Source organism: Gastrolobium bilobum, unplaced genomic scaffold (genome assembly GCF_033153095.1).
Source record: "Gastrolobium bilobum isolate Gb01-03AN ecotype WA unplaced genomic scaffold, APGP_CSIRO_Gbil_v1 utg13341, whole genome shotgun sequence".
In the NCBI taxonomy this organism is placed as follows: domain Eukaryota; kingdom Viridiplantae; phylum Streptophyta; class Magnoliopsida; order Fabales; family Fabaceae; genus Gastrolobium; species Gastrolobium bilobum.
Window position 1 is genome coordinate 45,649 of NW_026896144.1, and position 13,151 is coordinate 58,799.

At 37.7% G+C, this 13,151-nt stretch overlaps 1 protein-coding gene across 2 annotated transcripts in view; it reads left to right on the forward strand.

The window, feature by feature from the left end:
- The window catches only part of LOC133298010 (protein PHYLLO, chloroplastic), a 56,812-nt gene that overhangs the window by 19,878 nt on the left and 23,783 nt on the right, over nucleotides 1–13,151 (forward strand). For both annotated transcript variants that reach the window (XM_061497251.1, XM_061497252.1), the window contains 5 exons: nucleotides 26–250; nucleotides 513–815; nucleotides 7,084–7,151; nucleotides 7,653–7,811; nucleotides 12,974–13,099. In XM_061497251.1, the coding sequence (XP_061353235.1) occupies nucleotides 26–250; nucleotides 513–815; nucleotides 7,084–7,151; nucleotides 7,653–7,811; nucleotides 12,974–13,099 (881 nt within the window). The remainder of the gene's footprint in view (nucleotides 1–25; nucleotides 251–512; nucleotides 816–7,083; nucleotides 7,152–7,652; nucleotides 7,812–12,973; nucleotides 13,100–13,151) is intronic.

The window sequence follows — 13,151 nt, forward strand, 5'->3', positions numbered from 1 at the left end:
TCTTGCTTTTTCGTATGTGGAGCAGATAGGAAGCAGGATAACTAGCAAACGAATCTGTCAAATTCTTGAGGGCTGTGCTCCTTTTTCATATATTATGGTTGACAAGCATCCATTTCGTCACGATCCGTCACATATTGTAACCCATCGGATACAAACTACCGTTTTTGATTTTGTGGGTTGTTTACTTAAGGCTACAGTTCCACATACAAGGAGCATGTGGTGTACTTCCCTGCAATTGTTGAGTAAAATGGTATTAATTCAAAGAAATGATGAGTTACTTCTTGTTATGATAATGTTGGCCATTGTTTCTTTTACATCTAATTTGATGTATTCCTGCTGTTGCCTATATATTAGTTTAATTTCGATTGAAAGTATTTCTATTGGTGCCAATCTCTTCCATTAAAATGCTGTCAGAATTACACTATGGGGTTGTGTCTGATAATAGTGCCTTGATATTGGATACAGCTATAGTCATTTTCTAGCATACATTATCTCAACATTTTAATTTGCAGGTTGAATGGCAGATGCATTTTCAAATAACTGCTGAGTGCTCCCTAACTGAACCTTATGTTGCACATGTGATGTCAGAAGCTCTTTCCTCTGAGTCTGCTCTTTTTCTTGGTAACAGTATGCCTATTCGTGATGCAGATATATATGGACATAGTTGGTCCATATGCAGTCATAGTGTCACATCTCTCTTGTTGAATTCAGACCTACCAATTAACTTGACGAGGGTGGCTGCTAATAGGGGGGCTAGTGGTATTGACGGGTTACTTAGCACAGCCATTGGTTTTGCTGTTGGATGCAACAAAAGAGTAACTACTTATGTTTTCAAAATTATCCATCTTTTGTATATCAGCTGGTGGTTGCTGTAGTTTACCTATCTCTCTAAGAAAGTTGTAATCCAAACATCTTTATTTGGTGGCTGAGCCACCCTACCATATGTAATTAGTCAAAAGGTGGATAAGCCACCCTACCATGTGTAAGTCAAAAGGTGGTTGAGCCAACCTACATGTGTAATTAGTCGAAGGGTGGTGCAATTAGTCAAAAAGTGCCTACAACTCTCGACTTTTGTACTTACATTAGTCTATATATTTGTAAAAATTATACATGAATATGCAGATTTGGAATTCAGCAATTTCTAATTATTGAATTACGAGGAAATGAGAGGCATATGTTTAAATCTGTGTGTCTCGATTGCATAGCGGAGGCTTTATTATATAGATTGACTATAACAATTTCATAAAAATAATTTAACAATGGAGGACTTTTCATCAACCTATTTACAATACTTTTAACACTCCCCCTCAAGTCAAAGCTTACTAAGCTTTAAGTTTGTTACAAATGAATCCTTAAAAAATGAAAAAATAATCACCAATGTAATTTGGGAGAAGACTGAGGTCATGTCCTAAATGCATCCATGTTGAGTTGATGAATGAACAATGAATAACGGAGCTTGGTTGCATTTGGGACAGAGACTAATGAGGCAGGTTGCATTTGGGATAGTGGCCAACAATGCCATGTTTTATCTGGGACAATGACCAACAAGGCTAGGTTGCATCTAGGACAATAAATTAGGGTGAGGCTGCATTTGGGACATTATCTGAGACATACACTGACGGGATCAGGGTACAACTTGGACAAGTTCGATGGGTTCAGGTTGCAATTACATTGGACATCATTTGAGCCCTTTTTTTCCTATATCCTCATGACCTTCATCACATTTAAAAGTGAGAATGTATATTGTATTCAATCATATATTGAACTGTACAAAAGTCCTCTATGTAAAGAGATTAAATGACCTAATGGGCCAAGCCCAAATAACCTGCTAGAATAACAGAATAATAAAAATACAATATTATTTAATACAATATTATTTCTAAGACTCCCCCTCAAGTTGGTGCGTATATATCATAAGCTCCCAGCTTGTTAATATATGATCTATTCGGGGACCTCTAAGAGCCCTGACGAAAACATCTGTAAGTTGATCATTGGAATTGACAAATGCTGTCTCGATCTCTCCTAACTGAATTTTCTCTCTAACAAAGTGATAGTCAATTTCTATATGTTTGGTCCTCTCTTGAAAGACTGGATTAGAGGATATATGCAATGCTTCTTGGTTGTCACAGATGAGCTTCATGGGCTGCTGTTCACAGAGATGTAGTTCCTTAAGCAATTGTTTTAGCTAGATGAGCTCACAGGTTGCATTTTCCATTGCCTGATATTCTGCCTCTGCACTTGACCTAACGACCACAATTTGCTTCTTACTCTTCCAAGAGATCAAGTTTCCTCCGAGGAGAACACAATACCCAGAGGTGGATCGTCTGTCTGAAGGAGAACCTGCCCAGTCAGCATCTGAATAGCTAGACACCTTTGCATTCCCTTTATTTGTGTATAATAAACCTCTTCCTGATGCTCTTTTGATATCTAGAAGAATCCTGATAATTGCATCCCAATGGGAGTCACAAGGAGAGTCGAGGAATTGACTTGCCACACTAACTGCAAAAGAGATGTTTGGTCTTGTCACAGTAAGATAGTTCAATTTTCCAACTAGTCGGCGATAACAACCGGGGTCTGCCAATGGCTCCTCCCTGTCCAGGTAACAGCTTAACATTAGGATCCATAGGTGTATCAATAGGTTTACATTCCAACATACCAGTCTCATCTAGGATATCCAGTGCATACTTCGTCTGACAAATGGAAATGCCCTGCCTAGACTGTGCCACTTCGATCCCTAAGAAATATCGAATTCTGCCAAGATCTTTGGTCTGAAACTGATTGAATAAGTATTTCTTTAACTGATCAATCCCAACTTGATCGCTTCCAGTAATAATAATGTCATCAACATAGACCAGAAGATAGATGCACTGGCTAGAAGAGCTATGTCTATAGAAGACAGAATGATCGACTTTACTTCTGGTTAAGCCAAAGGATTGAACAGCAAAACTAAAGCGACTAAACTAGGCCTGAGGGGACCGCTTCAAGCCATATAAAGATTTACGAAGCTTACATACCATTCCAGAATTCTCCCCCTGAGCAACAAAACCTGGTGGTTGCTCTATATATACTTCCTCTAAAAAACCATATAAGAAAGCATTTTTAATATCAAGTTGTAGAAGGGGCCATTGATGAATGGCAGCAAGTGTAAGAAACAGACGAACAGAGGCCATCTTGGCAACAGGAGAAAAAGTATCCCCATAGTCAAGACTAAATATCTGAGTGTATCCCTTGGCCACTAAACGAGCTTTGAGGCGATCAACAGTGCCATCAGGACCAACTATGACTGTGAATACCTATCGATAACCAACAACTGACTTTCTGGGAGGAGCACAAACAAGATCCCATGTGCCATTGCAGTGAAGTGTTTGCATTTCATCAATGAGCGTCTGACGCCAACCCGGATGAGACAGTGCTTCACCTATGGTTTTAGGAATAGAAACAGACGAAATACTAGAAATAAAAGTAAAATGCGGTGAAGAAAGTCTATCATAACTCAAGAAACTGTAAAGTGGATGAGGTTGCGGGTGGATCGAATACCTTTGCGAAGGGCAATGGGAATAATCTCTGATGGAGAATCCGGGGTCTGTCTTATGTGGCCAGATCTGTTAGTATCTAAACAGGCTTAAAAACATGGGACCCAGGTGGAAGCTTTCTCACTTTAACTGTACTCTTACTTCACCTTGAGGACAAGGTGAATTTTGAAAGGGGGGTATTGATGGCCCTACAATAAGATATCCAAGCCCATTAGTTATCTTTAGTTAAGATTAATATATGTAGATGCTTAGCTGTGATTTGTGGGTATTTGGTAAAAAGGGGATCTGGTGAAGGATCTCTTGGAGCCTAGGGTTTTGGCTTTGAGGGTGAGTTGAGATCTTTTTGGTGCTTCTTTTATATTCTATTGTTATTCCTTTTGTATTTCTTTGTTATTTCCTTGTTATGTTTAATGGATATTCTTCTTGTTATTCTGGGTTCCATCAGTTGGCCACAGACAGATTTCACCAATCAAAGAACGTCTTTCGCAGCCTTTGAATCTCCGAAACTGCCATTACCATGCCCTAGAGAAAGCAATCCTCGTGGATCATATGGGTAATTTGGATACTATTAGGACCCATTTGGAAGATATGGGACTTGGAGTCCCTCATTGGTTGTACGGACTACTAATTGGAATTAATAAGGTCTTGGGCACTCCTATCCTTTGAGCTAGATTTTGAGGTGGTGCATCCCAAGGTTCTTATCAATTGGTATCGGAGTCTTCCACTATGTCTCCCTGTTGCAATCAAGCAGCACGGGTGGTGACGCTGGCATTGCAATGTTTGTCCAAGGCTAGAAAAGTCTAGCGCAAAGTAGGCTGCGGAGCGTGGTGGAATGTTATGATCTAATTGCAAGGTATGACACTTGAGTCCCACATTGTTTATATGGGTGACTAATGTGGGGTTTATATGGACTTTTGGCTTCCTACCTCTTGGGCTAGCTTTTGGGGTGAGGCTCTCCCAAAGTTTGTATAAGATACATATCATGTGGATAGTGAAAACAATTCTCTTCCATCTAATTACGCACATGGATATTGACCAAAGCCTAGTGTTGTTTGATACTGCGGGATAGAAATTGAGCCTGACAATGGCAAAAATATTGTTCAAGTTGATGCTAGAGCTTGTTGAGAGTTAGAATTTGGTTGAACTTCCTTGTAAGCAGTGTGTTCTATTTCCACATCCCTCTAACCAAACCCATCCACAGTAGAATTACTCGTTAATAGTTGATCAAGTTTATTACATTTGTCCTCTGAAACAAGAAATTCTGGTTCTGGAGGTATTATATCAATCACTTTACGTCCATCTGATGCATCCACTACAGTTATCTCATAACCCCCCTTTCTCTTTCCTTATGATTTTGTTTACTATACATGTTGCCGTAGCGTTATAAACATTATTGTTGCTCTTGCTCCCTTCGGGATTAGTTTGACCCCTCCCCATGTTACTGTGTATGTATATAGGATATTTTAAGTAGTGAACATCTCTATTCATAGTAGGATTTAGGAAAAGAATAGTGTAAAGAACCAATTCAACCCAAAAGCTTAAGCTTTTGGGTGAGGCTACATTAATGGTTTTATATATCTCAACACGCCCCCTCACACGAGAGCCCACTGGGCTTGAAGGGTGGACAACATACAAGCCCACCTACATATGAAAATTCCACTACAAAGAAAGTGGGAGGCGGTGAGATTTCGAACGCGGGACACGAGGCTCTAATACTATGTAAAGAACCAATTCAACCCAAAAGCTTAAGCTTTTGGGTGAGGCTACATTAATGGTTTTATATATATCAACAAATAGGAAATGTGATTTTACTATATTTCTAACCAGGAAGAGGGCCTACAACAAGAATATTTTCTTTGTGGGACGATAGCTTTGAAAAGACAGATTACCTATCTTTTCTTTCATCTTAGGCGAAATACGATAAGGAGGGGCCAATCCTAAACCAATAGTGCATTTATGAGCGTTAATCGACAATGCTTGTCAAAACAAGCTTTTTGAGCCATCAACAAGCCGTCAATCTCAGTGATGGTGCAAGGTTACGTGGGACTGGTAAAGAGATTAGAAAGCTTCTTAATACTGAGGTAAACCTTCAGGGATGACATCGAGTTGGTATATGGTGCTGACCTGATCACCAATCGAGATTAACAAGTCCACAATTGACATGATTTGAAAGAATATTCAGAGATTGTGAGACCTTCATTTATTGTGTTTCTTAGGTTTGATTGTAGATGTCAAGCCTTTGGGTGCTTGTGAGACTGGAAGAAAGTGTGGATATTGTCCAAAACGTGGCTCGAGTGAATGCAACCAACCACTTTGCTACGGTTGGCCTCGAAAAGTGTCGATCATAACCATGTTAGGATCATATGATCCTGTTGCTCCCACTGAAGATATGTACCATTTATTCTTCCAAGTTTGTGATCTTCCTATATTGGAAATATTAATGGAATTTCTGAATTTTCCACTAAATGTTGAAATCTATAAGCCTTGATGATGGCTTCAACTTTTGAATTCATGTGAAGATGATTCTTCTTGTCAAGACGCACTAAGATGGCATGGGAGAATTTGACAGAATCAGAGGATTGCTCTGCAGGATCTGAGGTGTAAGACATGGTTTAGGATCATCAATGAAAGGATCTGGATAGTATGATAGAAGTTATACGTATTAGAGTAAAAGTAGAATAGCCTTGTCATCTAGCTTTCTAGCTTTGTTCCTACTGTCGGTATGATGTATCGTGTTGTATATGGTTACTTCTCTCACTTTCTATTATGGTTTGTTAGAATTAAATAGCTTCTCAGTTGGTATTAGTTAGATATTGACTCATATTTGAGTCAGCACCTGGTTTTATAAATAGAACCTGATGTATTCACTCATCTATCTTTTCCATTCATCGAAGATTCAGATCAATACAATGCCTCTCCTCTCAATTGTATTTGCTCTCCCTTTCTATCTCTCTTTCCCTGAACACAAATATGGTATTAGAGCCCTCAATTTGAGGTCCAGAACCATTCCTTGTTTTTCCATGGCTTCAGCAATGTCTTCTGAAAATAATCGGAGTAGTTCATCCATGGAGAACAAGGCTCCATCATTGTTCAACTATCAGATTTCAGTCAATTATTTGTTTTGGAACCAGATCATGGAACCAATAATAACTTCTCATCAAATTCCAACGGTTTCTTGTTAACCTTAAGATTCTATTGAAGTTTCTGTTAGAGAAGGGTCGCACGAATGAAGAAGTCAATTATGAGTACGTTGACTGGTTAACTCTAGATCAAATGCTTCTCAAGCGTGATAAGCTTGGCGCATATGGCTTATACGCTCCAGCTAGAGGGGGAGTGTTAGAATATTATAATTAGAATATAATAATATCTTACTAGGATATGGCCATATTTGATTAGGATTAGGATAACATAAATCAATTGTTATTGATTCTCTCATCAATATATGTATAGTGTGTAGTCTGATTACTTACAACAGTTTCCACTAAAATCTCAGATTTCTCTGTTTTATTTCTCTTTTTAACATTTCTTTTAATTTCATAATTTCATTCAGGTGTTCTGTGTAATTGGAGATATTTCTTTACTGCATGATACAAACGGTCTGACAATTTTGAACCAGCGGTAGGAAATTATCTACCAAACTTTCATTTGTATTATATTTGTTAACGCGTTCTGTTGGAAACGTGAATTGTTAGGTATCTAGATTCATTGTATATATAGTAGTCGAGCGAACTATGTAATTGTTTTAATTAGGGTGAGTTGGATATATGCATTTATTACTTTTACTTTATTTTCAGTTTCCTTCATGCATGTGGTTTACTCCTAATTATCTTTTTCTTTCTTAACACATTCCTCCTCTTGCAACCAAAAAAATAAAGAAAATCTTATTTTTCTAGTGCAGGTTCAATGTAATTTTTTAAGTATCCAGCGTTTGCATAATGTTATGAAAAGTTATCTTCAGATATAAACTTAGTTTCTGATTTTATTTTAATTTTTGTTACAAGATTACTTATTATCTCTTAGTGTAGTTATTGTTGCATAAACGATAAACCTGTACTTTATCATTGCTACTTTCACTTACATGATTCATAGCTAATATTCTTAAAATATATCAACTTTCAGGAAATTGCGGAAACCAATGACGATTCTTGTGGTAAATAATCATGGAGGTGCAATTTTCAGTCTTCTTCCTTTGGCAGATAAAGTTGAACCCAATATACTGCATAAATATTTCTACACCTCTCATAACATTTCAATCCGTGAGTTATGCATGGCACATGGGTACGGATATAAATATTTGACAGGAATTATGAGAAAAATGCTTTTATGTTACTTGATCATTCTATTTTTCTTTATGCTATTTCCTTGGCTTTGTCTGCTGGCTTATTGTTAGAGAAGCATATAAACACTTGAATATAAAATAATATGTTGTGTATTGATCTAATTCAGAGAGTTACAATATATAGAGACTCTAATGGGCTTATATGAAAGGCCCAGACCTAATACAATCAGAATAATTACAGACTCTAATCATATCTAATCATATCTAATATATTCTAACACTCCCCCTCAAGCTGGTGCGTATATATTGTGAGTACCAAGCTTGTTACAAATGTATTGAACCCGAGGACCTCTAAGAGCTTTAGTGAAGACATCCGCTAGTTGATCAGAGGAGTTGACGAAAGCAGTCTTGATTTCTCCTGATTGAATCTTTTCTCGAATGAAATGACAATCAATCTCTATATGTTTGGTCCCTTTCATGAAAGACATGATTAGAGGATATATGTAGCGCAGCTTGATTATCACAAATAAGTGTCATGGGTTGTTTCTGTTCACAAAGATGAAGCTCCTGAATCAACTGCTTTAACCAGATTAACTCACAGGTAGTATTTGCCATTGCACGATACTCAGCTTCTGCACTAGACTAAGTTCTCCATAGCACATGTAAATTTTTCTAAATCATCATTCAACCTTTTAACCTCTTCCTTAAACTTTTCACATGTAGTGTGATACAATCCCATTGCAGGTTTATCAAAGGACCAAGCATAGGAAGAGTTGGGCCCTCAAGGATCAGGAAAGCCCAATAGGAATTACACAGCTGGTTGGTCATTCGGTGCTGGGTGCAAACCAGGTGGCACAATTTGACAATCATATCCCTCAACAGAATAGCAACGTGGCAAAGGACGCGTGAGAAGGGTCGTTAGTGGAAGAAGCATAAAAGTTGTTGAGGGAGCATGGAAAGGAGGATCTGGAATATTTGCTGCTGGGTCCCTTGTGGGAATTGGGAGAGAGTGGAACCTCTCATATGTGTTCCACAACTATCTTTACTATTTTGCAATTGTTAATTTCCATTGGAATTCTGTATTGTCTTTTATGTTAAACAATTCTGTTCTGTATGTAATGTTGCTGAGAATTATATGAATGAGGAAGGTTTAGTATTATTTCTTTGAGTAAATCCTGTTCTTAGTTTGAATACTGGTTGGTTCTTAACAATTGGTATCAGAGCTCCGATCTAGGAGCTCTGTGGAATGGTCTGGACGAGACAAATGGAACACCGTTTAGACTCGATAGAAGAAGGGTTGCGTAGGGGTTGTGCTCGGCACGAAGAGCTGTGTCTGAGGTTGGATGCAAGCGAAACGAGGCATCAAGAGGTGGTACTCAGAATGGAGGCTAGTGAAAGAGGAGTAGCTGAGATCGTCAGAAGGTTGGATGAGATGGCGAGGGACATACGAATCCGTTCAAGGGAAGGAGAGAACAACGACGAAGAACACGGCACCGATAATAGAGGGGACGGTAACCGAAGAAGAGGAGGAATGAATTTCGCTCAACCAAAGCGGTTGGAGATTCCCATATTTTCCGGCGAGGATGCATTTGGGTGGGTGAGCAAGGTTGAGAGGTACTTCGCGATCAATGAGGTGACTGAGGCAGAAAAGGTGAGCGCAGTAATGGTGGTTTTGGAAGGAGAGGCACTTAATTGGTTCCACTCTCTCCCAATTCCCACAAGGGACCCAGCAGCAAATATTCCAGATCCTCCTTTCCACGCTCCCTCAACAGCTTTTATGCTTCTTCCACTAACGACCCTTCTCACGCGTCCTTTGCCACGTTGCTATTCTGTTGAGGGATATGATTGTCAAATTGTGCCACCTGGTTTGCACCCAGCACCGAATGACCAACCAGCTGTGTAATTCCTATTGGGCTTTCCTGATCCTTGAGGGCCCAACTCTTCCTATGCTTGGTCCTTTGATAAACCTGCAATGGGATTGTATCATAGTGCAAGATGTAGAAGATTAAGATGCATCATTAAATCTAGATAAGCATACAAGACAAGTAGCACTAGCATTAATCAACTGTAAAGTATCGTTCTCATCTTTTAAGTCTTTAAGTTGATTATTTAGAGATGCAACTTTTTTTATTAATTCATCATTACGCTTTTTAATAACCCTCAGTTTCTTAGCATATGACATAGCTTCTTCAAAGAGTTCATTAAAAGCATTTTCCAACTCATCATAAGAAGGATTGTAAGAAGAGCAATTAGAACTTACCTCACTTTCTTCATCCTCTTCTTTTGTCATTAAGCATAGATTAGCTTTCTCCTCACTTGATGAAGAACTTGTGCTAGAGGAATCTTCATCCCAAGCCATATATGCTTTCCTTCCTTTGTTCTTGCCTTTACTTGACCTTTTGTCACTTTTAGGCTTAGATTGAAGTGTAGGGAAATCATTCCTATAGTGACCTTGCTTTCCACATTTAAAGCAAGTAATTTGAGCATTTGATGAGTTGAATCTCCTTTTAATTTTCCTTGGGCAGAAACTCCTTGTTTGCCTTTTAGGAAGTTTTTCTTATTAAAAAACTTGCCAAATTTCTCAATAAAGAGAGCCATTTGTTCGGGGTCAAGTTCCTCCTCATTAGAATCATCATCTTCTTGCTCCTTGGAGGTGGTAGACTTGAAAGCAATCCCTTTGACCTTCTTCTTGGATTGATCTCTCAATGCATGTCTTTTCATCTCAAATTCATATTCTTGAAGTTTTCCAAAGAGAGTGGCTATTTGCATTGTCTCCAAATCCTTTGATTCATAGATAGCCAATACCTTAGCATCCTACTCCTTGGTCATGCACCTCAAGATTTTTTTGACAAGTTGCTCATCATTGTAATGAATACCGAAATCATTCAACCTTGTAATGATGTGAGTAAAATGTTTTTACAAATCATAAACACTCATCATCAAACATTTCAAAAGTTTCAAATTCTCTAGTTAAGGCATTTTGTTTAGACCTCTTGACTTCATTAGTACCCTCATGTGTGAGTTCTAAAACTTTCCACATCTCTTTAGCAGTTCCACATCTCTTTAACAGTTTTACAAGAGGAAATCCTAAAATACTCATGTAAAGAACCTTGGGATACACCACCCCAAAAGCTAGCTCAGAGGGTGGGAGTGCCCAAGGTCTTATAAACTCCACATTAGTTGCACATACAACCAATGTGGGACTATATATCTCAACACGCCCCTTCACACGAGAGCCCATTGGGCTTGAAGAGTGGACAATGCAACAGTCCCATCCTACCTGTGCTAAGAAATGCCACAAGAGAAAGTGGGGGGCGGCGAGGCTCTGATACCATGTAAAAAACCTTGGGATACACCACCCCAAAAGCTAGTTCAGAGGGTGGGAGTGCCCAAGGTCTTATAAACTCCACATTAGTTGTACATACAACCAATGTGGGACTATATATCTCAACAACTCATCTCTACCTAGAGCATTAGTTATGAGATTCTTAGCTTTAGCATTCCATCGGGTTTCCTTAAGTTCTTGATCATTAAATTCTTTTACCTTTTTAGGAACCCTATTACCATCATCACCCAAATTAGTAGGAAAATCATATCCTTCTTCAACACTAGTCCAAACCCTAAGATCAACCGATTCTAAAAAGATTTGCATTCTTGATTTTCAATAAGGATAATCGTTTCCATTAAAATATGGTGGCCTATTGGTTGATTACCCTCTTGAGGCAAATCATTATTAAAACTAGCCATTATTTATTGTTACACCTCCAAATTTCTAACAATTTTTAAAATAATGAAATTGCCAAAATTCTCATTTTAATATTTTATTTGAATCTAATAAATGTTGCGGAAGCTAATCTAAAACTAATTTGGGGAAATGTTACCGTCGACCTATAATAGGGACAAGTGCAAGGCTCTTTTTACATTCATAATATCACAATAAAATCAAAGACTATGTCTTATACGTAAAATTTAAGATTATCTAAATATCTCTTAGTAGTTATCCTCACAGCCCACTTTTGCAACCTGTTTCACTGAAAGTCTGCTCCTCCGAAGGATCATTGCAGTCAAACAAACACAAACACAAAAGTCAACAAAGTTGGTAATCCTAATCAAAACACAATTTATATAACTCAAATATAATAATCAAATTAAATATATAATTACATAATAATTGAATCAAATATCAACTTCATCATATATATAATATATTCCCATCATAATCACATCAAATATCAACTTCAATATTCATCATATATATTCCCATCATAATCACATCAAATTATCGACTTCAATATATATTCACATCGAATCAAATATTATTCATAATCTTTATTAAGTTCATTTAGTGGATTTAATGGGAAGCGAACCATGGTAGACCCAGGAAACCCGGTTGCCAGCCACGTATAATCAAAATTGGCCATCATCAAAATATCAAATCCTAGTGTGCACACCTCTTTCCAAAGTTGCTACTAGTACCCCGAGAAACCCTGTTGCCAGATACCACTTTGGAAAGAACGGAAACATCATTGTCACATCATGTAATATCAAAGGCATAAAGCCCAAAAGTTGTGTTCATCACTTTAGGAGGTACCATCCCAAAGCTATCCTCCCACTAATTAATTAATCACACACAATTAGAAACATTCAATCATGTCACAATTCTTCGGTAAAATTACAACTAATCTAAGATAATTGAATATTTTAAATTATTTACAATATATTATCGAGAATATTACGTGGTATAGTATGCGTGATTGATGTGGGACTACTACATCACATTTAATTGAGGTAACTGAGGAGAACATTGTTGAGAATGATGTAAATAGAGTAGTTTAGTGAGGGACAAAGTCTCACATCGTGTATTATTCCGTTTCAATTCTTTATATTCAATTATAAGATCGAAAGTGAGATGCACGGATTACATCATATGCCTCTTGTGTTCTTGTTATTCAATAAACATAATTAAAATCAACCTGCTTCTGCAGTTGGTTTCAGCATAGCATCCATCAATCAGAAACGCTTTAATTATATAATGCATTTAATAAGCATCAAACTCGGCATTTTGTTTGAAATTGAACAATTTTCCTAGTGATTTTGATATTCGTAGTCCATGCCCAAGCAATCCTACCTTTTCCTGAGGAAAAAATCAATGTACTTGCAGCATCAAACATTTACATGTGAAGACAAAGGCAGAATTTAAAGAAGCTTTGTGTGTAGGTCAACATGAGCAGATGGATTGTATGGTTGAAATTGAGAGTTCCATTGATGCCAATGCCAATTTTCACAGGTTTATTTACGTGGGGATTATTTAAGATTTTGTTGATTTAATAGATTATCAG